The sequence below is a fragment of the Pinus tabuliformis genome, chromosome 2_1 (genome assembly GCF_031772625.1).
Source record: "Pinus tabuliformis cultivar Carrire ecotype Pingquan chromosome 2_1, CPIR1, whole genome shotgun sequence".
Taxonomy (NCBI): domain Eukaryota; kingdom Viridiplantae; phylum Streptophyta; class Pinopsida; order Pinales; family Pinaceae; genus Pinus; species Pinus tabuliformis.
Genome location: NC_142299.1, coordinates 822,179,299 through 822,206,793, shown reverse-complemented (window position 1 = coordinate 822,206,793; position 27,495 = coordinate 822,179,299). Strand labels below are relative to the sequence as shown.

Below are 27,495 nucleotides of genomic sequence, written 5' to 3'. Positions count from 1 at the left end.
AAATATCCCAACATAAATACAAAAGGGAAAAAAATAAATTATTTTCAAATTCATTTAAAAAATCCTTCAAAATCAACAATATTTTTCAAACATCATAATCTATCGATGAAAAATAACTTTTTCTCATTAAGTAAAATGGAACCCTTAAGTGAATAGGAGAAATAGAAGCATCCAACATAAACTTCTAAAATATAGTTTGTACACAACATACACTAAATGGATGGTAAGGGCAACGCTATAAAAGGGGTGGCTAAGGTAAAGCCCTACAAGAGGGCGTGATTCTCCTGTTCTGACATCAAAAAGTGTAGAAGCTTGAAATCGTACGTTAAGAGAACTTTTGATAATTTTCATGTCGTTTATTTATATTTTTATATTATATATTATTATTGTTCTTCCAATGGGTCGTATATTCCCTGGTTCAACGTCGACTGATGGCCACTACAAACGCAATTTTAGGATATTAAATAAAGGAAATGGTTCAAATATTAAAAAAATGAGAGGGTCGTGTCATATTTTTCGGTAAGGTGTTCGTTTTACATTGGTTGGTGGTTTATGTTGGCCGAATTTTTATTACAATATTAACTTTTTCAATAAAAAAATAAAATATTTTCGTTTAATTTAATACTTAAAATTATAAATCGTAATTTTTTTTTTTTTTAAATTCTAAATTTATATTTAGTATTTCCTCTGCCTACAATTTAATGCTGTGTCCTATCTCACACTTGGAAAAAGACACAACTTTCTATTTGTCACACTGTTTGCACGAAAAGATTCTTCGGCGGAAGGGAATCCCTGAGAAAATATCGAACTATCCATCCTTAAAGGGGCTGTGTGCCCCTAAGCTGACGCAGGAATTCCCGCATTCTCAAGTGATCGACCCTAATTTAGCTGTATGTGCTACTGGCCTCAGCTTCCTGCGTCAACTGTGGAGGTTTCCCTGTTTCTCAGCTTCATACTTCAAAGAAGCGCAGACCGATTCCATACATGGAAACCTGCAGATTCTTCTTCTGATGTTTAATAGCTCGCTGTTGAAAGCCCTGGCGGCCTTTTACAACTGAAATTGTGGCAATGGCTGATCGTCCGACCGGGAGAAACCTCGGGATGCGCGAGGGGCTGAGAAGGTATTCGTGCGACCTTTAATGCTTTTCCCTCTATCACTAATTAAAAATTAGCTAATCTTGATCAACCATATCTTTTCTGCCTGCGAAATTATGTATTTGCTTTTCTGGTTTATGGGCGCTACATTTTGGCTTTTGGAAAAGAATTCATAATCCAAAGATTTTACGCCGATGTCATCGATATTACTGACTGTAGTTCGTTATTTTTTTGTTCTTTGAAGCTTTTCTTCATGCACTCATATCTTTTCAAAATTTACGTAGAAATTGATACCAAATTCAACTAGTTCTTCTGTTGTATTTGATTTTTTTTTTTTTTCCTTCAGGCTGATTCGATTTTGTAATTTTTTCAATGGTTTTTTCCTTGAGCTGTAAAATTTTACAATTGCCCAAAATTTTCACAGAAAGGTTTGGTTCTCGTTTCCACCAAAATCAACGAGTTCCTGTTGTGTTTCAAGAATATTTTTCGTTAGGCATTTTGAAGTATTTTTTGCTTTCAAAGTCTTGCTGCAAAACTTTAGTACCTCTGTTTAGATTTGCTAAACGGTCTTTTTCCTTAATTCATCAGTTACTGTGTTTGTTTTGGGGAAATAATACTTATATTAATCGAAAGATATGCACAAAGTCATAGAATTTTGCAATCAAGAATGTTTAATACATAGATATGTGGAAACATCAAGATAGTTTCCTAATTGCAGACAAAGCTGCCACAAGATCTGAGCATGTAGATGCAGAACATCTTTTGGCATTTTTAATAAGCAACCTTTGGCTGTGACTTAACACTTACTCCTTTTCCCAAAGCTTTCTTATGAAGAAACAAGATTAACAGATCTATCAAAAATGCACTTACAATGCTTTTTCCATTATGGATATAATATTTGTTTAGAAATACGGCTTGGACATGAACTTTTGCTTAGGTTCAGTGTGAACATGCTAGAAGTGGTTCAAGATATTTTCATTTTGTATTTTATTATAGTAAAAGAATGAAAAGTCTTGCATCCATGATTCATACAAGGAGGAGCCTCAAAAATAGAATAAGGTTTTGGTCTTAGCTAGAAATATAAAGACAGGTCAATATAGAAGATTCACACACATAGTTGAGTAGGTTGAGCAGTTGAGAAGGAGAAAGAGAGATGGAGGTGAATTTGGGCAGCGGGTAGAAGCCTTACAGAGATTGGCATAGCTCCATACAGTCTTACAGATAAGACTGTATGGATCTGTATAGTTGCATGGATAGGTCTGCACAGTTGTGTAGCCAACACATACAGGTGTATGAAATTACTATGAATAACCTGTATGGATAAGATGTACAGCTTGTATAGTCATCCATGCAGCCATACAACAAATCGTGCTTCATAGGCAGGTTGTTCTGCTTAGTTCAGGGCTTTTAAAGTTTTTTGGTATCTGTACAATGTTGTTTTTTTGCAGCTTGTGGAGGTTTCGTTGTCAGTTTGTTTTTGAAGGACTCAAAAACTACTTTTGAAGGAGTAATTACTTGTCTATGTGTGAAATTTGATTTTATGCTTCTACTATTTAATTTCTAGCTATTGTGTGATTGATGCTATGGTTTGAATCTAATTCAACAAATACTTGTTTACTTGAGATCATACGGATTCAAGGCTTGGAACTTTTCACATGGCACTAGAGTTATTTCTTTGATTCAGATTCTCAAGGATTTGTAGCAGTAAAGCTATTGTTGGAAGGAAGGACTATAATTTTGAGGGTTTCAAAGTTTTAAATTCAAATTTGGGAGTTTGTGTAGTAGATCTCAGAGATGGCAACGACTAGTGTAAGGTTTAAGGGTAGATTGGATTGTGCCTTGTATTTTTTTATCATGGAAGGTGAGGGTTACACTCTTACTAGAAGAGAATCATCTTTGGGATATTGTCACAGATGTTGTGACTCCACTTACAAATCTGCAGCAATTAGCAATGCACAAGAAGAAAAAAATGAAGGCCAAATAGATAATATTGGATGTCATAAAGGAGCATTTGATCCCACACATGTTTAAGAAGAAGATGGTGAAGGAGATGTCTAATGCCTTGGCAAGTTTCTACTAGAATGAGAACATAAATAGGAAGATGATAGTGCAGAATAAACTTATATCCATATTAATGACCAAATCAGTCTTAGTCACCAACGACGTTATGAAGCTCACACATGTTTGTGATCAGCTTTTAGTGGTTGGGGTGAAGGTTGCATATGTAGAACTAATGAACAGTGTTTTAAAAACCTACCGGTTTGAAACGGTAATCGGTCAAACCGGATTGTTAGCTAGCCCAATGGGTCAAACCGACAGAAAAACCGAGTTTGACCCTCCATTTCACCAAAAAAGTGGACAAATTGGTCCTAACCGGCCGGTTTGTGGTCAAATCGGCCGCTTCTGTCCTAAACCAGCCGGTTAGCTGCCACAGTCGCGGAGGACCTATGCAACATTGTTTTCCAAGTGTTTAGGGTATTTTGGAGGGAAAGTAAGGGTTCTTTCCCTCCAAAAACACCCTCTCCAAGCCTTAAAAGGCCCTTCTCCCTCTCATTTGTCTCACACATCTCATTTGGAATATTTGTGAGTTTGATTGGGAGCTTGGAGAGTGTTGAGTTTTTGCTGGAGTAGTGGAACAACAGGGATTTTAAGCTAAGTAGTAGTCACCATGCCTCCAAAAGCCAAGGATACTGCATGGGCTCATTGTGATATGATTGATGGCAAAATGATCTGCAAATATTGCCAAAAATCTATTGGAGGGGGTATTAACAGGTTCAAACAACACTTGGCTGGGATAGGAGGCCATGTAAAGCCATGTGAAGCACCAAATGACTCAATAGGGCAGAATACCTTTTGAGACTCAAGTCATTGAACCGATAGAGAAGTTTGTGACTCAAGTAGTTGCAAAGTTTAGGAGTCGAGACTCAACCAACTGAGTTTGATCATGATGACTCATGAGAAGTTTCAAGTGATAATGTTGATTACTATTATCATACAGGTCTAAAGAGTTACCTAACTCGAGATGATGTCTTGTTTGTTACCATCATTTATGTGATGGAGGATACATTAGATGGATGAGAAGACAATTTTTCTTAATGTGATCTTTGAAGAAGAAGTGTACATAGAGCAACCTTAGGGCTTTGAAGTGAGTGGGAAGAAGTGTACTTAAAGTAGCTCTAGTATTCGAGGGGCACAACGGAGTATGGTTTGAGATATCCTAGAGATGGCAAGGGTATTTAAACTCAAATTGGGTAGGCACTGCAACATATAGGAAGAACACCTCAGGGTGTTGCTTTAGCTTGGGATCAGTGATTGTATCCTAGTTTACCTGGAAGCAAAATATGGTGGCACCTAGCTTAGTAGAGAGCATAGATCACTTCATCCAAGATATAATTTAGATGGGAGCAATGTTGCTCTAGTATATTCCCACAAATGAGCAGGTAGTTGGTATTTTGACCAAGGCCTTGATAAAAGATAATTTTGAGGCATTCACTGACAGATTTGGATTGGTGCAAAATTCCTTCTTTGCTAAGAGGGAGTCTTGATAGATATTGTTTGGATACGAACTTCTGCATAGGTTTAATGTGAATATGCAAGATGTAGTTTGAGATATTTCTTTTTTTTGAAAATAATTTTATTTTGTAATTCACTCTAGTAAAAAAGTGAAGAGTCTTTTATTTAGTAGTTGAGTCTAAAAAGTCTATTTAATGCATGCATGTTGTAGACTAGGAGTAATCTTAAAAATAGATTAGGGTTTTGGTTTCAACTAAAATTATAAAGATAGGTCAAGATAGATGGTTCACATACACACACAAGTGAGTAGTTGAGCAAGTTGAGTGACCAAGATAAGATAACATAAGATACGATAATTATATTAATGTCGAATAAGTGACCAAAAAAGTAGGTAAATGGGACTGCCGAGTATAATGATGTCAATACAAAGCAGGAGTTCTAAGAAGTCCCATATATATAAGAATAAGAAGTAAAGTAGAAACATGAAGTCTATATGCGAAAACATTAGAAAATCCTCAGATCCAAGTGTGGGTAGCCATAATGCGAGGGAGATGTGTAGAGGGAAAGGATCTAGGGATTGGGTCATGAGATTTGTATAGTCATACAAACATACCATACATGTGCTTGTATAGTTTGGATGAACAAACCATATAGCCTAGTTGTATAACGACACAACGAACCATAGTCCTTGGGTAGGTCGTTTTGCTCAGTTTGGGGTGGTTTCGGTATCCGTGCAGTGATTTTTTGGTAGCTTGTGGAGGTTTACTCGTAAGTTTTTCCAAAGGAATGAAAAACTTATTTTGAAGGAATAATTATATGTGTATGTGTGAAATTGATTTTATGCTTCTGCTATTTAATTTCCAATTGTTGTGTGATTGATTCTATCGTTTGAATTTAATTTTTGTACTAATTAAATTCAACAATTTACTTGTTTAGTTGAGATCATAAGGATTTCAAACATCTAGGCTTCGAAATTTTCACAATGCTACTACGCTAATGCATTTCGAAGTCCATCATTGAACAACTATGTTCCTTGGGGTTTATTTTTTCATCCATCTTTAGTTGTGCTCACATCTTTGAGAGTTGCATGCTTAGTTGAGCACCCGAGTGTCAAGTCTTTGTAAATTGGGTACTCTTGAGTCATAGCTTGTCCAACAAACATCTGCAACAAATAAGAGAAACATAAGAAAAGACATTGAATTTTGAAAAAAAGGAAGAATAGACATTGTAATTTGAAACAAAATGAAACTTACCTAGCATTTTGGTCTTCTTGTCTTGAAAGCCATGTTAAAACCAAATGTTCCAGTGGCCATCTTGTATTTCGTTTTTTAGAAATCTTTGCATGTTCCTTTGAACACATGTGAGCCATCCATAACCTTAGCATCAAATCTAAAACCATAAAAGTAAGAGAATGCAATGTTGTGGTAGATCTCTGCAACATGAATGGGGTGATGGTGAGTATTGTTCCATTGCTCATCAATCACCTCCCATATCAATTATTATTTCTCATATCCCTTGCCCCCCTTGTCCTTATAATAGTCACAGATGGATTATTTGGCAAGTAACCAATTGTGGGCTTGTCTCCATCAGCCAAGTAAAGAACATTTATTGAAGGTTTGCTATTCACACATTTCCTTCACTCATTCCCAAAAACTCTCTTGGTTCTTTAGCTTGACTATGGCCTTCCCCTTTAGTTTAGTGCTAAATGATAAAGCATGCTACTCATCTAAAAGAAACATTCTCTTTACCTCCCATATTGAAGAGATATGTAGCTAGCAGCAAAAGGTGTGATCTGATGACACTCTAACTACCTGTTATTTGTGAGTTGTCTCTTCAAGCTAAGCAAAGATGCATTTATATATAAATTTTGATGCTCCTACTTGATTCAACAATATCTTTGATAGAAATGATAATGCCCATATCCTCTAAAATCAAATCAATGTTGTTGAAATAGGTAACTAGGTTTAGTCTTCATAAATATGAAATGTACTCTTGATTCTTGTATATTGTAAAAAGAAAGAAAAAATATTATTATTATTTTTTGTAGCATGGGTTTCATGCTCAAGGTCAATTTATTTGTAGGTCAAGCACCCATTGAGTGCTTCTAGGGTTTGTCATAGAGTCAAGAAGTCAATTGAGTCATTGTCATATATGAAAGACCCCATTGGGCATCTTGTATTATGTCAAGAAAATTTATTTGAGTCATAAAATGTGTCAAAGTCCCTCCAAGACCAAGTCGGCCTCATGAAAGGGCTATTCGACCACCATGGGAAGCCTATATATAAGGAATAACTCAACCTCATCAAAAGACATTCAATCAAGCAATAAGAAGTTTGATCAAGGAAGAAGAAAGAGAGCTAAAAGGAGCAAAAAAATAGGAAATCAAGAAGAAAGCTAAAATGAAACTTTGGAGGATTGTTTTAGGGCTAAATCTCCCACATGTGAAAAAGGTTTTAGGGCATCACTGAGTTGCAGCAAGACTGAATTGTAGTCACATCAAGGAGAAAAATATAGTGTTAAGAAGCATCAAGATTAAAGGCTAAATCATCAAGGAAAGGGAAGCTCACCAAGCGAAGGAGAAACGAGACCTATTCTACCATATTCCTACAGCACGTGCGAGCTAGGGTTTTTGTAGGAAGGTCGAGAATTACAATCAAGAATTGCAGGTTTGAAATTGTGCTCAAAGGAGAATTTGCAGTTGTTGTGAAGCAGTATTAACTTGGGCTGACTTTGTGAAGGACAAGCTCATCAAAAGAAGCTGACTTGATCTTAGAGGGGTCTTTTTCAAGCACCTTAGGTCTTGGAATTTGTCATTTGAAGATTCTATAAGAAGAGAAGAATTCTTGTGGGTTTTCCTCTCAAGAGGAGAGGTTTTGGCCTTGGCTAGTAGCCTACATCTTGTGTCCTTGTGTACTATTGATCTTTATGTTTTGGTAGCCGTTTGATGATAAGAAACTATAATAATCAAGTAAAGAAGAAGCTAACCACAAAGTACATTGAGGTAAGTAAAAGAACATCACAAGCAGTTATCAAAGTAAGAGAAATCACTCTAATTCATCTTCCCTTGATTTCTCAACATGGTATGAGAGCTAAGGTGACAACAACAAGGAAAGGCAACTTGAAAACCATCTAATTGAAGAAGGATACATAAGGGCTGAGCATAAGGAGAGCATCAAGGAAAATGAAAGGCATCAAGGAGGATTGTCCATCACATCACAAGGATCACATCATCACAACTCTTGGAAGAAGAAGAAGACCTCAAAGACCCTACCTCCATTCAAAGAAGGACTCTACACTTGAAACATTCTTGGGAAGCTTACACATTCTACAATCATCAACCAAAGGAAGCAAGAAAGAGCAATTCATCATCACCAAAGAAATCAAAGAGATCTCCCTCACATTGAAGAAATGATCACATCTCAAACATCCTTGAAGAAGATCATCAAGCAATCATCATCAAGGAGGCATCTTCAATTGTCAACAACAAAGGAGTAGTAGAAGTCAACATCATCAAGAAGGCATCAAGTTGAAGATATCATCATCAAAGGAGCATCTTCACTTGACAAGTAAGTATTCTATATTTTATATCTCAATTTACAATGACTTCTTTTTGCTAGGAGAACAACAAACTTGTTGGGTCATCAAATTACCTTGCATGGAAGAAGAGAATAGATTTGATCCTCATAGAAAATGAAGTTAGTGAATATGTCATGGGATCAATCACCAAACCTTCTCAAGAGCAATCTCAAGCACTATCTAAGTACATGAAAGGAGAGATAAGGGCTAAATCCTTATAGAGTCAATCGAGGATTCTCTCATCCCTTATGTAGCAAAGTTGAAGACAACAAAAGAAATATATGACTGAGATATTGTCATATGCTTAGTTCCTTTTAGTTTGTAGAAGATAACAGTTATGATAGAAGGCATCTCAAGTATGATAGGATGCATTTTAATAGAGATTGAGATGACATCATCATAGAGGCATGGAAAGATAGCCGAAGTAGAAGTCTATATGGTTGAAGTAGTCATAGTACATGATAGAAAGGCAGTAGCTCATGGCATCTTCATTGAAAGCATAGAAGGATAATCGAAGTAACTATTTGAATGATTGAAGAAAGTCATCTAGCAAGATAAGAAGAGAAAAATATCATTATACATCATCTTCATTAGAGAAAAGTACTGAGAAATCTAGGGCATTAGGATTAGGTGATTTCTCTTCAAGATGATAACTGCTTGTGAATGCTTTTTACATCTTTAGACTGGGTTCTTCTCTTTGTTTAGATTATTATAGTGTTCTTCACCATCAAACAACTGCCAAAGCATAAATGATAAGGAGACAAGAGACACAGAATGTAGGCGATTGACCAGGGCCAAAACCTCTCCAACTTGAGAGGAAAACCCAAAATGAATTCTTCTTCTTATAGAGACTTCAATTGACAAATACCAAGTTCAAGACCCTTGACACAACAACCTCTCCAAGACCAAGTCATAGCCCTTCTAAGTTTGATTCCTTCATCCTTGAGTCAACAATGGTCAAACTTCCTCCTTCTCTCACTATCTCAGCTATCCTTCAGATTTTAGTCCCTTGGTTCAGATTTGCAACTCTCGGCCCTTCTTCAGAAACCCTAGTTGCAGCATGAGAGAGAGATTAACACCTTGATTCCCTTCGCTAGGATGTAGTCTTCCCTTTCTGCAATTTGGCTTGTATTATTGACTTGTTTTTGTCCTTAATTCGGTCTTCTAAGTTGACTGTGATGAATTTGGCTTCCTGCAGTAGATGACACCTATTTTTGCGCACATGTGAAGGATATCTTGCCCAAAAATAGATCAATACACTTCAGCTCCTTGACTTCCTTCTCCTTGCTTGATGTGAGGCTTCTTCTCCTAGGTTTCTTGCACCTTCTCTTCTATTTCAGATCCTTGATCGAGTTGTTTCCTAAGTGAGGCTGAGCTGCCCTATACATAATGGTTTGTCCATCAAAATAAGTCGACTTCTACTTGTGACAAGGTTGACATGCCTTTCTAGAATCATCCATAGGCCGACATCACTGAGAGATTGTGACATGGTCTTGGAGGGTTAACAAATTTTCTCTTACAATGAATTGCATGCCCAAATGGGTCTTCAATCTTTGACATTGACTCAATAGATTTTATGACATGATGATCAACCCTAAAAGCACTCAATGGGAGCTTTAACTATAACAATAAAATTCCTTGATCATGAAACCCATGATTCAAGCACTACAAAAATAATTTTATTTTCTTCTTTACATCAATTACATAAAACCATAATTACACGTCATTATGAAGATCGAACCTAGTTACACTTTTCAACACTCCCTCTTAACTAGGGAGGTATTCATAATCTACACAAGGTACTTGGATATTCTCAATTTGAAGAATTCTCATAAGAAGAGTCGGATTTGTAGCCCATCTGTATAACATCATATCATCCAGCATTGTCACATAGCAAGCCTTGACTAACAACTCTATCTCTCCACAAGATTAGAGCTCAACACTGGTGAGACCAATGATGTATAGAAACCCTCATCATTGTCTCTCTCAGAACATACCCTACCCGGGTTCTCTTAGAGTATGTTCCACTAGGACCATTCTTATGTTGGATTCCCAGTCCTCAAAGAATATCAGTGTTCCACGACTTACTCTTATCTTGGATGCCCTATCACATCCTCAAAGAGTGTCGAATGCCAAATGCTTATCCAATCATCCATTCTATCTTCCCAGGTGAAGACAAGAATGATGTGTCTATCTATCTTCATGGCCTTTTCTAAGACTCACGGCTGTTAGTCCTGGTATAGTGCATGACACATGAAGTAGAGAACCATATCTGTCACTCCCTCTTAACCAAGGATGACCAACACATTCCATAAAAGGAATGTACCCAAGCTCCCTCTTAATCAGGGACTTGTCCAAGCTCCCTCTTGACTAGGGACTTGCTTCCAGCTGCTTAGGTGGAGATCATGGGACAACTAGTTGCTTGTAGAACTCCTTCCTTTGGTGTCGTGAATTTCTTCTTTGTCATAGAGTTTACATCATTTGGGACTTCTTCGTAGGGCACAGACCATCCATCACTTTCATCCATGAGTCAGTCATGCCATCATTCCTTTCATTGGAAAGTGATCCATTAGTCCATATCTCGTCTTCCTTCATGCCATGCTTCCTTCATCATGCCATGTTTCCTTAAGGATCTTTCATTTGGCTTCATGGTCATCAGTGGTGGAAGACATTCACAGCTCTTCCCTTGGAAATCCTGCATAAAATTATCCAGATATTTATTCAGAAAAAAGAAATGAACATTAAATCAAAATTACCTTTGTGATGGTCTTTCATCATGACATCTCTTTGTTTGTATCAGCATCCTACATACATGTTGACACATCTCCAAAAGATATACATTGTCGAGGGTCTCTTTCTTTTCATACTTCATCGGGGTCTTTACATATTTTATGGAGATATCATAGTCAAATATTTCAGTCCTTGGATGTTGATTGCCTTCTTCATAGTTTCATATTTCATGATCTCTTTCCCTTCTTTCTTCACACATTTTCTTCCCAGAAACTTCCAATCAGAGTTCCTTCAATTTTTGTCAACCACCTCATATTTCATGAGGACATATTATGTTGATTTCATCTAGTCAATGTGTGACCCATGCTCTCCTGCATCCTTTCAAAAGAGGAGATCCTATCTTTTGATCATGCTCTCGAGATAGAGCATTTATCCATGTTATCTGCAACCATATGACATGACTCTATTTTATCATACATACCTCATTATCCTTTTAGGTCATCTAGACTTCCTTCAACAGCTTCCTTGATTGAAAAACTTTCAATTCCTTGATTTGCTTCACTTCTTTCGCCATCGTACCATCCTCCCATGAATTCGTACAAGTTGGAATTCTTGATGAAACACTTGCTTCCTCTTGATTGGTGAACCATCCGATGAAGATTCCAACAGAGGATCTTGAGTATCCTCATCCTACAAATGTTTCCTTTTGATTGATGTATGATGAGCTTTGTACTAGATGACTTCTTATTTTTCCCATAAGTACCACTTATGCTTCTAATGAGGTTACCAAGAGCTATATCCTTCCATGGGTGACTGCCATAGACTTTTGTTTCAGCTATATTTCATGCTTCTCTATGATGATGTCACAAGCTCTTGCTTTTAATGCTTCTATGATGCCATGATGCATCCTATCATTCTTTCTTAGTGACTCATGATAGTCATATCTTACAACAGAAAACCTGAAGACAAAAACTTGAAAAGAACTATGCGAGGAAGACTATCTCAGTCATAGTAGAGATCTTTTACTTCCTCTTTCTTCGATTTCTTCTTTTTAGCTTCCTCTACTTCTTCGGTGATATGGGCTTCTTCTCTTCCCCTTTTCTTATTGCCCTTCTTGAGCTTAGGTGTAATGCCCATATTCTTGACATCCATAGCATTGAATGTTAGCCATGTTCTTCTTCTTTTCCTGAGAACCAAATTTTCCAAACTTTCCCTTTCTTTTTGTCCTTGTAGCATATGCTTGATTTTACTCACTTGATCCTACATCAGTTTTTGCTTTCAGCCTAGTTTCTTCAATCTTGCATAGTGACCATAGATCCTTGAATGGAGTAGCTTCATTCTTCCCATATATGCTTGAAGTAAAGTTACCCCATTCCTCTGTTAGTGCATTTAGTACTACGGTGGTCATCTCCTTGTCAGACATTATTTCTCCCAAATTTTGAAGTTGATCCCTTATTTTAGATATCCTCATAAAGTATGAGGCTATTCCTTCTTTTGATATCCTTAGCTTGTAGAGTTCTTGCCTTAAGGAGATAACTTCTCCTGTAGTGCTTACGGAAAACAACTCTACCAATTTGTCATATATTTCTTTTGAAGTTTCGAGTTTAGATACATATGGGATGAGGGGATCCTTGATGGATTTTATGAGAATCCATTGAGCCCTTTCATAAACCTTGCAAGTGTTTGAGCATATTTTTTTGGAGGTTTGGTGATTGAGCCCTTAACATTTTCCATGACCTCATTCTCAATGAGATTCAGATCTTCTTCCATGCAAGAAAGTTTGAATCCCCAACCAATTTGTTGCTTTCCTTGCAAAAAGACATTTTGGCATATTCAGATGTAAACATAAGTATGCTTACTTGTGAAGATGCTTCTTCCACTTGCTTCTTCCTTGAATTTGATGAAGATATAATTAATAGAAAACTTCTTCTTAATGAAGGTAGTTCTCTTCAAGAGTGATCCTTGGCTCCACAGAGGAGAGATCACCTTAGATATTTTGATGATGATTTCCTTCTTGATGATGATCAATGATGACTTCTTGATGATTTCTTGATGCTTCTTGGATGACCTTCTTCAAGGGTAAGGATTTTCTTTTGAGATGAAATCCTTGCTTCAACAAGAGGGAGATCGCCTTAGAACATTCTGAAGATGATCACACAGCGTCCTTGATCTTGCTTCTCTTGGATGAATAGACTTCAAGTTACTTTAATTTGTAGATCTCTTCAACTTGATCAGGGTTTCTGTGGTCTTTTGATGATGATATGCCAAGCCTTCTTTTGGTGAAGACTTCTTCTTCGATCTAGGGTTTTGACACTTCTTTGAAATTCTTGAATTCAAGTGATGCCCTTCCAGAGTTTTGGTCCTTGAATGCTTGAGTGTCCGTTGTTGAATTGCCCTTCCTTGATTTTATCACCTTAGCTCTGATACCATGTTGAGAAATCTAGGGTATTAGGATTAGATGATTTCTCTTCAAGATGATAACTGCTTGTGAATGCTTTTTACTTCTTTAGATTAGGTTCTTCTCTTTGTTTAGATTATTATAGTGTTCTTCATCATTAAACAACTACCAAAGCATAAACAATAAGGAGACAAGAGACACAGAATGTAGGCGATCAACCAAGGCCAAAATTGTTGAGAAATCTAGGGTAGAGATATTAGATGATATCTCTTATAATGATAACTACTTGTGAGGAATTTTTAATTTTCTTAATTAGGTTCTTCTTGTACTTGATTATTATTATGTGTTATTTCTTCATCAAACAACTACCAAACCATAAAGAACAATGAGACAAAGGACACAAGATGTAGGCGATCAGCTAGGGCCAAAACCTCTCTAAGCTTGAGAGGAAAACCTAACTAATTCTTCTTATAGAATTTTCAATTGATGAATTCCAAGACCTAGACCCTTAACTAAGAACCCTTCCAAGACCATGTCAATGCTCCTTCTTTGAGTAGCTCCTCTTTCCAACAACTTCGACCTATCCTGCAACTGGACCTTCGACTTGTCTAGAAACTGCAACTTCGACTGCAAATTTCACTGCAACTTCGACTGCAACTTCGCTTCTCTGCTTAGGTAGATTCCTTCTCTTAGACAACTCGGATTTTAGAACAACTCTTTCTGGTGACCTAACTTCGCTTCTGCAACTCGGCTTTACAATAACAAAATGTGCCCTAATTCCTTCACACATGTGGAGAGAAGTAGCCCAAAACAAAATCCAAAACTTCGACGACTTCTTCTTCCTTCGACCTCCTCTTCTTTGCACTTCTTTTCTTCTTTATGATCGAACTTGTGTGAGTGAGTGTGTTCTCCAAATGAGGGCGAGTGCCCTATATATATAGGCTTCCTTGAGCCTCCTATTAGGCCGACTTGTTGCTCCATTAGGTCGACTTGATGCTTGCATGATTGACTTGGTCTTGGAGGGTCTTTTGACTCTAATTTGACTCAAATAATTTTCTTTACAATATGTAATATGCCCAAAAGGGTCATTCATACATGACAATGACTCAATGACTTTATAACAAACCTAGAAGCACTCAATGGGTGTTTTGACCTATAAAAATAAGTTCTCTTGAGCATGAAACCCATATCTCAAGACTCACAATAATAAATTTAATTTTCTCTTTTCATTAAATACATAAAATCATGATCATGTCTGTCATTATGAAGGCCGAACCTAGTGACATATTTCAACACTCCCTCTTAACTAGGAAGGTATTCATAATCCATACAAGGTATTTGGACATTCTCGATTTGAAGAATTCTCATAAGAAGAGTCGAATTGGTAACCCATCTATATAGCTGGTGAGACCAATGATTTATAGACACCCTCATCATTCATCATTGTCTCTCTCGGAACATACCCCACCCTAGTTCTCTCAAAGTATGTTCCACCAGAACTATACTTATCTTGGATTCCCAGTCCTCAAAGAATATCGGTCCACTACGACTACTCTTATCTTGGAAGCCCTACCACATCCTTAAAGAGTATCGGATGCCAGATGCTTACCCAATCCTCCATTCTATCTTGCCAGGTGAAGACAAGAATGATGTTTCTATCTCTCCTCAGGGCCTTCAATAAGACTTACGGCTGTTAGTCCTGGTCAGTGCATGACACATGAAGTAGAGAACCATATTTGTCATTCCCTTTTAACCAGTGATGACCAACCCTTTCCATAAAAGGAATTTACCCAAGCTCCCTCTTAATTAGGGACTTGTCCAAGCTCCCTCTTGACTAGGGACTTGCTTCCAGCAGCTCTTTAGGTGGAGATCATGGGACAACCAGCTGCTTGTAGAATTCCTTCCTTTGATGTCATGAATTTCTTCTTTGTCATAAAGTCTACATTTTTCGGGACTTCTTTGTAGGGCATAGACCATCCATCACTTTCATCCATGAGCCAGTCATGTCATCATTCCTTTCATTGGAAAGTGATCCATTAGTCCATATCTGGTCTTCCTTCATGCCATGCTTCCTTCTTCATGCCATGTTTCCTTAAGGATCTTTCATCCTGCGATGTGGGCATCAGTTGTGGAAGACGTCCACAACTCTTCCCTTGGCAGCCCCACATAAGCCCATCCAGATATTTTTCAAAAATAAGAAATAAACATCAAATCAAAATTATCTTTGTGATGGTATTTCATCATGACATCTTCCTGTGAGCATCAACATCCTGCATACATATTGACACATCTCTAAAAAATATATACTGTCAAGGGTCTCTTTCTTTTTCGGACTTCATCAAGGTCTTCGTATCTTTCATGGTGATATCATAGTCAAATCGTTTAGTTCTTGGACGTTGATTGCTTTCTCCATAGTTGCATATTTCATGATCTCTTTCTTTCTTCTCACATTTCCTTTGGAGGAACTTTCAATTAGAGTTCCTACAAATATTGTCAACCACCTCATATTTCATATGAGGACATATTATGTTGATTTCATCTAGGCAATGTGTGACCCATGCCTCCTTGCATCCTTTCAAAGGAAGAGATCCATCCTTTTGATCATGCTTTTGAGATAGAGCTTTTATCCATGTTACCTGCAACTATATGACATGACTCTATTGTATCAAATACAAACATAGGTACCTTATTATCCTTTTAGGTCATCTAGACTTCCTTTAGCAATTTCCTTGATTGAAATAACTTAAATTCCTTGATCTGCTTCATTTCTTTCGACATCATACCATCATTCCATGAATCCCATACAGGTTGGAATTCCCGGCGAGACAATTGCTTCTTTTAGTAGGTGAACCTTCCAATGAAGATTCCAATGAAGGATCTTGATCATATTCATCCTGCAAATGCTCTTTTTGAATGATGTATGATGAGCTTTATGCTAGATGACGTTTTTTCCCTCGTAAGTACTACTTATGCTTCTAATGAGATTACAAGAGCTACATCTTTCTATAGATGACAACTATAGACTTCTACTTAAGCTATATTTCATGCTTCTTTATGATGATGCCACAAGCTCTTGCTTTCAATCGTATGCTTCTATGATGTTGTCTCGTAACATGATGCATCCTATCATGCTTCTAATGGTTCCTGATATGATAGTTATACTTTATAACAAAAAATAGAAACTTGAGAAGGACTAGGTGAGGAAAACTTATCTCAATAATAGTAGAGATCTTTTACTTCCTCCTTGAATTTCTTCTTTTCTGCTTCTTCCACTTCTTCAGTGATATGGGCTTCTTCCCTTCCTCGTTTGTTGTTGTCTTTCTTGAGCTTAGGACAATCTCTCTTGTAGTGCCCATATCCTTGACATCCATGGCATTGGATCTGTGACATATTGATCTTCTTTTTCTGAGGACCAAACTTGCCAAATATCCCTTTGCTTCTTGACATGACAACAAATGTTTGACCATACTCATCTGATCCTGTATCACCTTTTGCCTTCAACTTGTTTTCTTTGATATTGCCTCGTGACCACAAATTATTGAATGGGATAGTTTTCTCCTGTTCATAGGCCTTTGATACAAGGTTTCCTTGTTCATCAGTTAGAGCATTTAGGACAATGGTAATCATTTCTTTATCAGATATCATCTCTCCTAGATCTTGAAGTTGATTCCTTATTTGAGATGTTTTTGTGAGACATGTAGATATCCCTTCATCCTTCGATTCTTTCAATTTGTATAGATCAAATCTTAGTGATATGATTTTTCTTGTCGTGCTATCAGAGAATAGTTCTACTAGCTTATCATATATTTTTTTTGATGTCTCCAACTCTACTATATAGGGGATGATGGAATCTTTGATGAACTCTATAAGAATCCTTTGAGCCCTTAGATCCTTTTTCATATATCTAGATAGTGCTTTCCCTTCAGATGGTTTGGAGACTTTGCCATTAACATGATCAATAACTTCATTTTCCTTGAGGACTAAGTCTATCCTCTTTTTCCATGCAAGGAAGTTCGATGACCCAACCAACTTGTTGTTCTCCTTGCAAAATGAAGTCATTTTATTATATTTAATTATAGAAATAAAGATACTTGTCAAGTGAAGATGAACTCTTCAACTTGATCCCTTTGTTGATGATGATTGACAACTTTTTGATCATGTCTTGATGCTTCTTGGATGATCTTCTTCAAAGATAAGGATTTTCTTTTGAGATGAAATCCTTTGCTTCAAAGAGAGGGAGATTGCCTTGATATCTTTGATGATGACAACGCCTTTGATCTAGCTACCCTTGGATGAGTAGTCTTCAAGATGCTTCAAATCCAAGTCCTTCCTTTCTTGAGTAGAGATAGGGTCTTTGAGGTCTCCTTCTTTGAGGTGATGATTGAGTGCGGATCCGAAGAATGCTCCTTTGATTGAACTATGGTTTTGACGTTCTTCAAGATTATGATGTGATCCTTGTTCTTGAAATGCCTTGTAGATGAGCGAATCTTTTTGATGCTTTGATGTCCTTCATACTTTTCTCAAAATTTGATCCTCAAGTGTCCTTTATTGCGCTGCCCTTCCTTGACTTGTTACCTTAGCTCTGATACCGTGTTGAGAAATCTAGGGCAGAGATATTATATGATATATCTTATAATGATAACTGCTTGTGAGGACATTTTACTTTTCTTAATTAGGTTCTTCTTGTACTTGATTATTATTATGTGTTCTTTCTTCATCAACAACTACCAAAGCATAAAGAACAATGAGACAAAGGACACAAGATGTAGGCGACCAACGAGGGCCAAAACCTCTCTAAGCTTGAGAGGAAAACCCAACGAATTCTTCTTCTTATAGAATCTTCAATTGACGAATTCCAAGATCTAGACCCTTGACCACGAACCCTTCCAAGACCAAGTCAATGCTTCTTTGAGTAGCTCCTCTTCCCAACAACTTCGACCTATCCTGCAACTGGACCTTCGACTTGCCCAGAGATTGCAACTTCGACTTGCCCAGAAACTGCAACTTCGACTGCAACTTTTACTGCAACTTCGACTGCAACTTTGCTTCTTTGCTTAGGTAGATTCCTTATTTTTAGAGAACTTGACTTTTAGAACAACTCTTTTTGGTTACCTAACTTCACTTCTGCAACTTGGCTTTACAACAACAACATGTGCCCTAATTCCTTCGCATGTGTGGAGAGAAGTAGCCCAAAACAAAACCCAAAACTTCGACTTCTTCTTCTTCCTTCGACCTCCTCTTCTTCACACTTCTTTTCTTCTTTATGATCGAACTTGTGTGAGTGTGAGTGTGTTCTCCAAATGAGGCCGAGTGCCCTATATATAGGCTTCCTTGAGCCTCCTATTAGGCTGACTTGACATGTCCTTAGGCCGACTTGATGCTTGCATGATTGACTTGGTCTTGGAGGGTCTTTTGACTCTAATTTGACTCAAATAATTTTCTTTACAATATGTAACATGCCCAAAAGGGTCATTCATACATGACAATGACTCAATGACTTTATAACAAACCTAGAAGCACTTAGTGGGTGCTTTGACCTATAAAAATAAGCTCTCTTGAGCATGAAACCCATGTCTCAAGACTCACAATAATAAAATTATTTTTCTCTTTTCATTAAATATAGAAAATCATGATTACATCTGTCATTATGAAGACCAAACCTAGTTACATATTTCAACAAAAACCTCTCCAACTTGAGAGGAAAACCCAAAACGAATTCTTCTTCTTATAGAGACTTCAATTGACGGATACCAAGACCAAGACCCTTGACACAACAACCTGTCCAAGACCAAGTCACAAGCCTTCTAAGTTTGACTCTTTCTTCCTTGAGTCAACGATGGTCAAACTTCCTCCTCCCACTATCTCGGCTATCCTTCTAATTTCGGTCCCTTGGTTCAGATCTGCAACTCTTGGCCCTTCTTCAGAAACCCTAATTGCAACATGAGAGAGAGATTAACACCTTGATTCCCTTTGCTAGGATGTAGTCTTCCCTTTCTGCAATTCAACTTGTATTATTGACTTGTTTTTCTCCTTAATTCGGTCTCCTAAGTTGACTATGATGACTTCGACTTCCTGCAGTAGATGACACCTATTTTTTTGCATGTCTGAAGGATATCTTGCCCAAAAATAGATCGATACACTTTGTCTCCTTGACTTCCTTCTCCTTGCTTGATGTGAGACTTCTTCTCCTAGGTTTCTTGCACCTTCTCTTCTATTTCAGATCCTTGATCGAGATGTTTCCTAAGTGAGGCCGAGCTGCCCTATATATAGTGGTTTGTCCATCAAAATAAGCCGACTTCTACTTGTGACAAGGCCGACATGCCTTTCTAGAATCATCCATAGGCCGACTTCAAGGAGAGCTTGTGACATGGTCTTGGAGGGTTAACAAATTTTCTCTTACAATGAATTACATGCCCAAATGGGTCTTCAATCTTTGACATTGACTCAATAGATTTTATGACATGATGATCACCCTAACAGCTCTCAATGGGAGCTTTAACTATAAAAATAAAATTCCTTGATCATGAAACCCATGATTCAAGCACTACAAAAATAATTTTATTTTCTTCTTTACATCAATTACATAAAATCATAATTACATGTCATTATGAAGATCAAACCTAGTTACACTTTTCAACAAAAAACATTTGGAAAGCAAGGATCATCAATATCCTCCATTGGAATCTTTGTTAGAAGATTCACTTGTACTTAGAAGAAGCAAGTGATAGTCTACATTCCACCTTGTGTGGGATCCACTATTTAGAAGGCTAATGATACGATGACAAAGACGCGCAACTTGTCAAGTTGGTTGAAGTATTTTCATCTTCAAGCAAGGAAAGGGAGCTGCTAGAAGAATGTCTAGATGACCACATGAAGGAAGAGTTATGTGTATATTTGATAATAAATAGATAAAGTCATGTCATCACATGGTTGCAGATAGAATGGTTAAAGTCATATCATGAGCATGTTTGAAGAAGGACTCTTCCTTATGAATGATACATGAAGGAACTATGTATAGAAGATCTTGGGGAAGCAATATGTGAAGAAAGATGAAAGAAGAGTTCGTGAAAGATGTATCTATAGTCAAGTAAGATAAGATAAGTGATCAACGTTTGATATTGAGAAGGATTAGTTATGACATCTCCATGGAAAAGCTATGAAGATCTTGATAAGTATGTTGGAGAAGAACCCTGGTAATGTATGGAGATGGATTCATACAATGTGCAAAAGGATGTTGATGTTTCAAGATGATGTCATGACAATGGGCCATCATAAAGATTAACTTTGATTTAATGTTCATTTTGATTTTTGAATGAAAGCATCTGGTTGGATTGAAATAAGGCGACCAAAAGAGGGTTGGAGAAAGATACCTACAACTAGTAGTCATGAGATTGGATGGAAGATCCTGAAAGAAACATGATTTGGAAGAGGTAGCTGTATGAAGGATAGCCAGATGTGGACTAAAAGGTCACTTCTTGATGAGGAAAAGGATGACATGACTACTGGTCAAAAGATGGTCGATGCCCTATGAAGTTCTAGAAGAAGATGTATTAGAAATTCAGAAAGGCAGAAGGATTTTCTTTAGTTGATAATTACTTGTGATATCTTTATATTCTTTGTATCTTTCTTATGTCCTTTTATCTTAGTTCATCAAGCAATTATTAAAAACAAAATATGAAGACCAGGGACACCAGATGTAGACGGACAACCAGGGCTAAAACTTTTATATAGGGGAAAACCCAATCAAGAACTCTTCCTTCAGTAATTCAAATTGAGATGGACCAAGACCCTAGACCATCAAACTTTCCTCCTCCAGTAAGCCTTCCAAGATGATATATTAGTCTCTTCTTATCCAACAACTTCGACCCAACAATAATCTAGAAATTCAACTTCCCAGTTGCAGTATTTCAACCTCCCGCAATAGATTATCGACCTCTCAGTTACTGCAGAATTTCGGCTCCCTTCCAGCAGATGCACAACTTTACACATGTGGGAAAGAGAGATAATTTTATTTTTTATGATTGAAAGAGTGCTCCTTCCTCGCTATCCTTCTTCTTCTTCCTTGAATTTCGTACTTTTTCTTGGCCCAGTTATTGCAGATCGAACTTGTTGTGTGTGAGTGACAAATGAGGTCAAGTTGCTGCCTTTATATAGTGATTCTACTACCCAGTTTTAGGTTGACTTGTCCAGTTTTGAGGCCGACTTGGTGGAGGCCTAGAAGACTCATTTTAATATAAAATAAATTTCTTTCTTGACAAATAATTCCCAAGAACGGTTCTTTACATTATGACATGGACAAGGACACTTGACACAAACCATAGAAGCCTGCAGTGGAGGCTTTGACCTAAAAATAATTGACCCAAACATGAAACCCATGCTTTAAGAAGTCAATTTTATTAATAATATTTTTTTCCTTTCTTTCTTTTGATCAATATATTACATCATGACTCAAGTACAATTATGATGACCAAACTTTGTTACATTCTTCAACACTCCCTCTTAACTAGGGAGGTATTCATAATTACCTATATATAAATGTACATGGAAGATCTCCAAAATGAACTACGAAGAGTTCTGGCACACTCAGTGCCTCAGACTAGATACTTGACAAGGGTTATATATCCTTGTGGGGCTAAGATGGACTAAATCTTTTAGTCAATCTAGGTACCATCAGGCTTATTGACTAACCGTCAACCCAGGGATCTATGTGCATATCCAAGGTCAGAGCTCCAAGACCAACGCCACCCTCCCTCTTCAGGATCTTGACATTAACACACAGGCCGGCGAGATGTCCTCCCAAGCATCCGCCATTAGATGCTTCAACTCTCCGTAATAAACTGGATATATCCACTTGTTCAAGCATGCTTCGACTTTCTTATGGAGAGATTTACCTATACAAACACAAACCCCAATTAATATTAAACTTTCAAACATACAAACAAGCAAACACAAACCTTCGAGGTCCATATTTATTCGGATGTTGCTTATACCATCATCAAGTTATATACAATTTTGTCAGAAGCCTTCTTCTACCACTTGTTCAGCATCCCCAAATATAGCCTTTAGAGCTACTCAAATCTTTTGTTTGCAACTTCATGAATCACGAACTTTTATCGATATTACTTTTGCTTACATCAAAGTATTCATTATCATTATATGCCTTCTCTCTCAACTAGGAAGATATATCCTTTCTTCCATCCAGGCTCCCTCTCAACTTAGGGAGATTAACCACTTTCTTCTTCGGAGAATCTTTCATGGCTCCATTCTTGCTCACGGCATCAAGGTCATCTTTAATCATAACTTCCTTCATCATGCTTATACGAACATTTTCATCATCTTGAAGATTATGTACCTGCAAATCTTCAAAAGCAAGTACAACCAAATACAAATCGAAGCATGAAGTTAACTATATCAAAATTATGTCAATACAATGGAAGCATTTGGACTCTAGACATCAAATACCTAGTTAGGTTCATAATTGATAAGAGACACATTTATTTGCATGTTAGATTTCAAATTCTTACTAGGGTTTTGTCATAAGCCCTATTTTCCATTTCGAGATACAAGACCTTAGATAACAAAGCAAATAATAATCAATCATATTACTATGCATCTAAGGTTTACAGTTTACTAAATATATTCTATGACACACTCTACTAGGGCTTGATGCAAACTCTAGATTTTCATCAAGTCCTAAAATATCAATATTCACTAGGGTATTCTAGAACAATGAATAGTTGCATATACACACTAATATCTACTAGATATACCCAAGATACAAACATCAATACAACAATTTTGACAAGACTAGGGTTTTGATTAGACAAATGAATATACACATGGAGTTTCATTCCTAGGATTTTACTATGAATATTACAACGGTTTGGCTTATAAAACCCTAATTTTCCAAACCCTAAAGATCTAGGGTTTTATTTAAACATTAACAACAAACCCTAAAGGACTAGGGTTTCTAAAACACTACCAAGACTCTAAACATCAAGAGAATAGAATTTCTAGACTTCATCATCAACCTTAAGTAGATTATGGTTTTATAGACATACCCTTAGGTTAGCGTTTTATAGAGAAACTTTTAGGGTTCCATACGAACGATTTAAAATATAATGAGGATAGATTCAATCTAATGATTAATCACCCAATCAGGAATCTCTTACGATTCAAAACCCTAGGCATAACAATGTTAGTAATGTAAAGTAAATTTAAAAGAGAATGAATATACCTTTTATATGAAGAAAACTTTGTAACAAAGCTTATAGGCTAAGACATACCTTAAGTTGTTTCTTAACAAGCCTTGTAAGACATCAATGCTTGAAGGGCTTCTTTGTACTAGAACTATTTCTATGCTTCAAGTCTATTCTTTGAAGTCTCCTTTGTAACCCTAGAGCAATTAGCAAGCTTTCCTAGCCAAGGAAAAATATAAAGAGAAAGGTTATTAGCATATAATACAGACATATATTGATATGAGAGAGAAACTAAACACAAAAGAGGAGACAAGGAATAAAATACTTATCTTCTGGTAAATGATGGAGGCTCCTTCTTAATCATTAGTGAGGGAGAGTTACATTCACTTAAGTGTGGAGTTACTATTTTATTTCAAGATAGAGGTTCGATTTGCCAAGTAAGAGATTCTTAATTTAATTGACTTTTTACATGAGACTATTGAGAATTCATTTTTATTAATCCATTAAAGGTGAATGACTTTAGACAATTTTATAAATAATAGTATCATAATAATAATAATAATAATACTAGTAAGGGTAAAATATTAATTCTTAACTTGTATAATCATGATTGATCTGATTTTAAAGTGGATTCCATATGTCGAGATTGTGGAAATTTCATTGCTGAAATTCTATTGCAGCAATTGAAATTAATTCTTCTAACTGTAAATAAATTATGTAGTTTATTGCTATGACAACAACAAATTAATCACATTGCAATCTTCACAAATAAAAAATACTGCGGAAGATACACCGGAGTTTGAGAAAATATTGGTGTGCATAGAAATATAACATCATTATTTTTGGACAGAAGTCCCCGGAAAAACCCAATGTGGGAAAACTGGTGCAACATTTGAGGGTTTTTATTATTAAGCTACTGAGAAAATTCTGAGTACAATAAATGTCGCCAAACTGGTGAATCTATCCAAAGGAAGTACTGGCAAAAATTTACTAAGGGATTTTACCCTCTCTCTGAGCAATCCCGACACTACCTGACCTCTGAAAAGCTAGCCATCCAAGTGGTCTGCGCATGCCTTGCATCACCCTAGCGTTGCCTACGACACTTATTGCCCAAAACAACTGTCAATCTAGCTGTCCTGCCTGCTGTTGACTAGGAAAATGCTTCTTGAACCCTCTGGGAAATCTTCCCGGCCATTAGATCAAAACATCTTCCCCTTCAGCCAATCGAACTGCTCACTTGAAGCTCTGCGCTGCCTCCTGGAGAATTTTCGGCCTCCTCTTTGTGACTCTTCGGAATTGAAAAACTTCCTCTGGACTCACTCTCTTTGCCCCTCTTCGTCTTTGTGTCCCCTCTCTGATTTCAACTCTTCTGACATAATGTTGCTGTTCTCTGGAAAGTCGAACTGCCTAAGGAAATTGATCTCATTGTGGGACTCCAATGACCAAGATTAGAACTTAATCAATGGCTGAGATCATTTCCTAGTCGATCTGTGTGAGTTGCTAGAAAAATCTCACCTTCCTCAATTAGTTGCTGCTAATTAATCATTTTCCCTAAGTGAGACTTAGGAAAAATTTAAATACTGATTAATTAACTTAATTAAGGCATTTCTAGGTGGATTTTTCTGAAACCTTTTCTGGGTTTTGGAGTCCTACTATTCCTTAACCTCTCTGACAACTGTCGAGACTAAAACACCATCTGATGCTACAAAAACTAACAACTCCCTCTTAGCAAGGAAGGTGTTCTAATGCTGAACTACTTCCAACACTTTGTCTCTGCATCATCCTCCATACGTTGTTGATGTCTGGTAGCTGTCACTGCCTACCATTGACCACCAACCACTATGCAACTTTGACGCTGCATCTGTGCCGCTGCTGACACTATTATATTGCTGCCAACTCTGCATCTTGCATTGCAACTTCCTCTCAATTGTTGCTGCTGCTATTGCAACTACTACAACTGAGAATCATCCGAAAAACTGAATCAACTGTGTCTTTCTGCTACATCTGTCTCCTGAGCATCTGACTGCTACTAGCCTCTGCATTGTCTACTGGGGAATCTGCGCTGTTGCTGACTCTGCTAATGAGCCCCTTGCTCTGCTGTCAACAATGCTTTGCACTCCTCAATCCCTGACCGCAACTAGTCTGCAACTACTATAGAATCTGACTGCATCAACTGGCACTTTTATATCCTGCTACTGAATACTGTGGGCCACTGTAGCAAGGTAATGATACATGAGGAAGACACCTCAATGGGCCCTGCCTAAACCTCTGCGCAACTCTGGGACTATAACTCCATATCGCGGCACCTCACTCCTGGAGGTATAGCTGCAAACATTGTGAAATATTCCTCCAACCTGGAGGACAACTTGTCTATCTCTGTGGATGCTACTTGAGAACTATAGCGGCCAAACTCGTCAAACCTGAAGCACTTGACCTTAGATAGGTCCTTCTTTTTCTTTCCCCCCTTGTCCCTGACTAAGACCCTTTGATGCAAGGGCCGCATTCTCTTCCTCCTTCTCACCTTTTGAACCCTTACTGCTTTTTTGTCGATGGAGGTCTTCACAAGTGCTCGCCTCATCTCCTCCTGCTGCAGGTCTGACCACATCCTGTCCCACCTAGGTAGAGTATCTCGTCCCAAGATGCCTTGGACGAAGATCTCCCAATCCTCTAAGACACTGTTCAGTGCCAAACGTACAAGCTCTGTCAACTAAGGTGACTCCCCAATGACTGCAAGCTGATCTCAGATTTCTTGAATTCTAGTGAGCAAGGGATTAATGCCTTCCCCTTTATACATGCTGATGTTTGTCAGCTTCTCTTTCAGGAACATCTTCCATTGCTTGGAAGGATTTTGATATAGTTGAGCGAGAGCATCCCACATCTTCTTGGTAGTGTTCTTGCCAAATATATGTGAGACTATATGGTCCTAGACTCCATCCAGGATCATCCGCTTCGCCTTGGCCATCTCTTTCATGTACTCTTTCAGCTGATTAGTATCGGTTAGTACCACCACAATGCTCTTTGCAAAGGTCTTCAGTGCAATGCTCATCTAACAGGAAGGGCATCCTAGCCTTCTAGATGACATATTTGGAGGCACCATCCAACCTATCCCGATCTCTAAGACCAACTGTGGCCATCTCTGAAACTGGAACGAAAATATCCCTATTTCTCGTGCTCGACTGTTGATTTTGCTATTCACACTCCCTTCTGGAGTGAGAAAATCTACTTGCAGCTACTGTCGTCTGCAACTGGAAATTTGAATTCCTAAACTAGAAACCCTCTGAGAGAAACTCCCTATGTGGGTGCACTTTCTCTTCCACATGGCACTGATTCTACTACTGCAAACTATTGCGAAACCCTCCTGTGCCCAAACAAGGAATTTGGTCAACGAAAATACTTAACTGTTGCTCCCTTTGCTTGCTAGAATCAGTCTTGCTGGAATCACTCACTTTGGCAAGCTGAGTTTTTCTGCAACACTGCATTGAAAAATCAAACTGCCCAACAATTCGTACTGCCTAGCAACCCCCAGAAAATTCGTCCTATTGCTCCCTCTAAACAACGATTTTTCTTCTTTTGCTTCTGAGCTTCTCCGTCTGATCAAAATGGCTCTGATACCATGTGAAAATTTCACTACTGAAATTCTATTGCAGCAACTGGAATTAATTCTTCTAACTGTAAATAAATTATGCAGTTTATTGCTACGACAACGAATTAATCACACTGCAACCTTAACAAATAAAAAACACTGTGGAAGATAAACTGGAAACTGAGAAAATACTGGCGCACACACACAAATAGTACGCTGTTATTTTTGGACAAAATTCCCCAGAAAAATCCCATGTGGGAAAACCGGTGCAACAATTGAGGGTTTTTATTATTGAGCAGCAGTGAGAAAATTATGAGTACAATAAATGTCGCCAAACTAGCGAATCTATCCAAGAGAAATACTAGCAAAAATTTATTGAGGAATTTTACCCTCTCTCTGAG

The 27,495-nt window shown here is 37.5% G+C and overlaps 1 protein-coding gene across 4 annotated transcripts in view; it reads left to right on the top strand.

Annotated features, from left to right (window-relative positions):
* Positions 1 to 715: 715 nt before the first annotated feature.
* The window catches only part of LOC149203174 (SCA7 domain-containing protein SELMODRAFT_431321-like), a 325,301-nt gene continuing 298,521 nt past the window's right edge, over positions 716 to 27,495 (top strand). For all 4 annotated transcript variants that reach the window (XM_089403358.1, XM_089403357.1, XM_089403356.1 and 1 more), the window contains exon 1: positions 716 to 1,121. Coding sequence is in view for 3 of the 4 variants with exons in the window: in XM_089403357.1 (XP_089259483.1) it covers positions 1,069 to 1,121 (53 nt within the window). In the remaining variant the exon portion in view is untranslated. The remainder of the gene's footprint in view (positions 1,122 to 27,495) is intronic.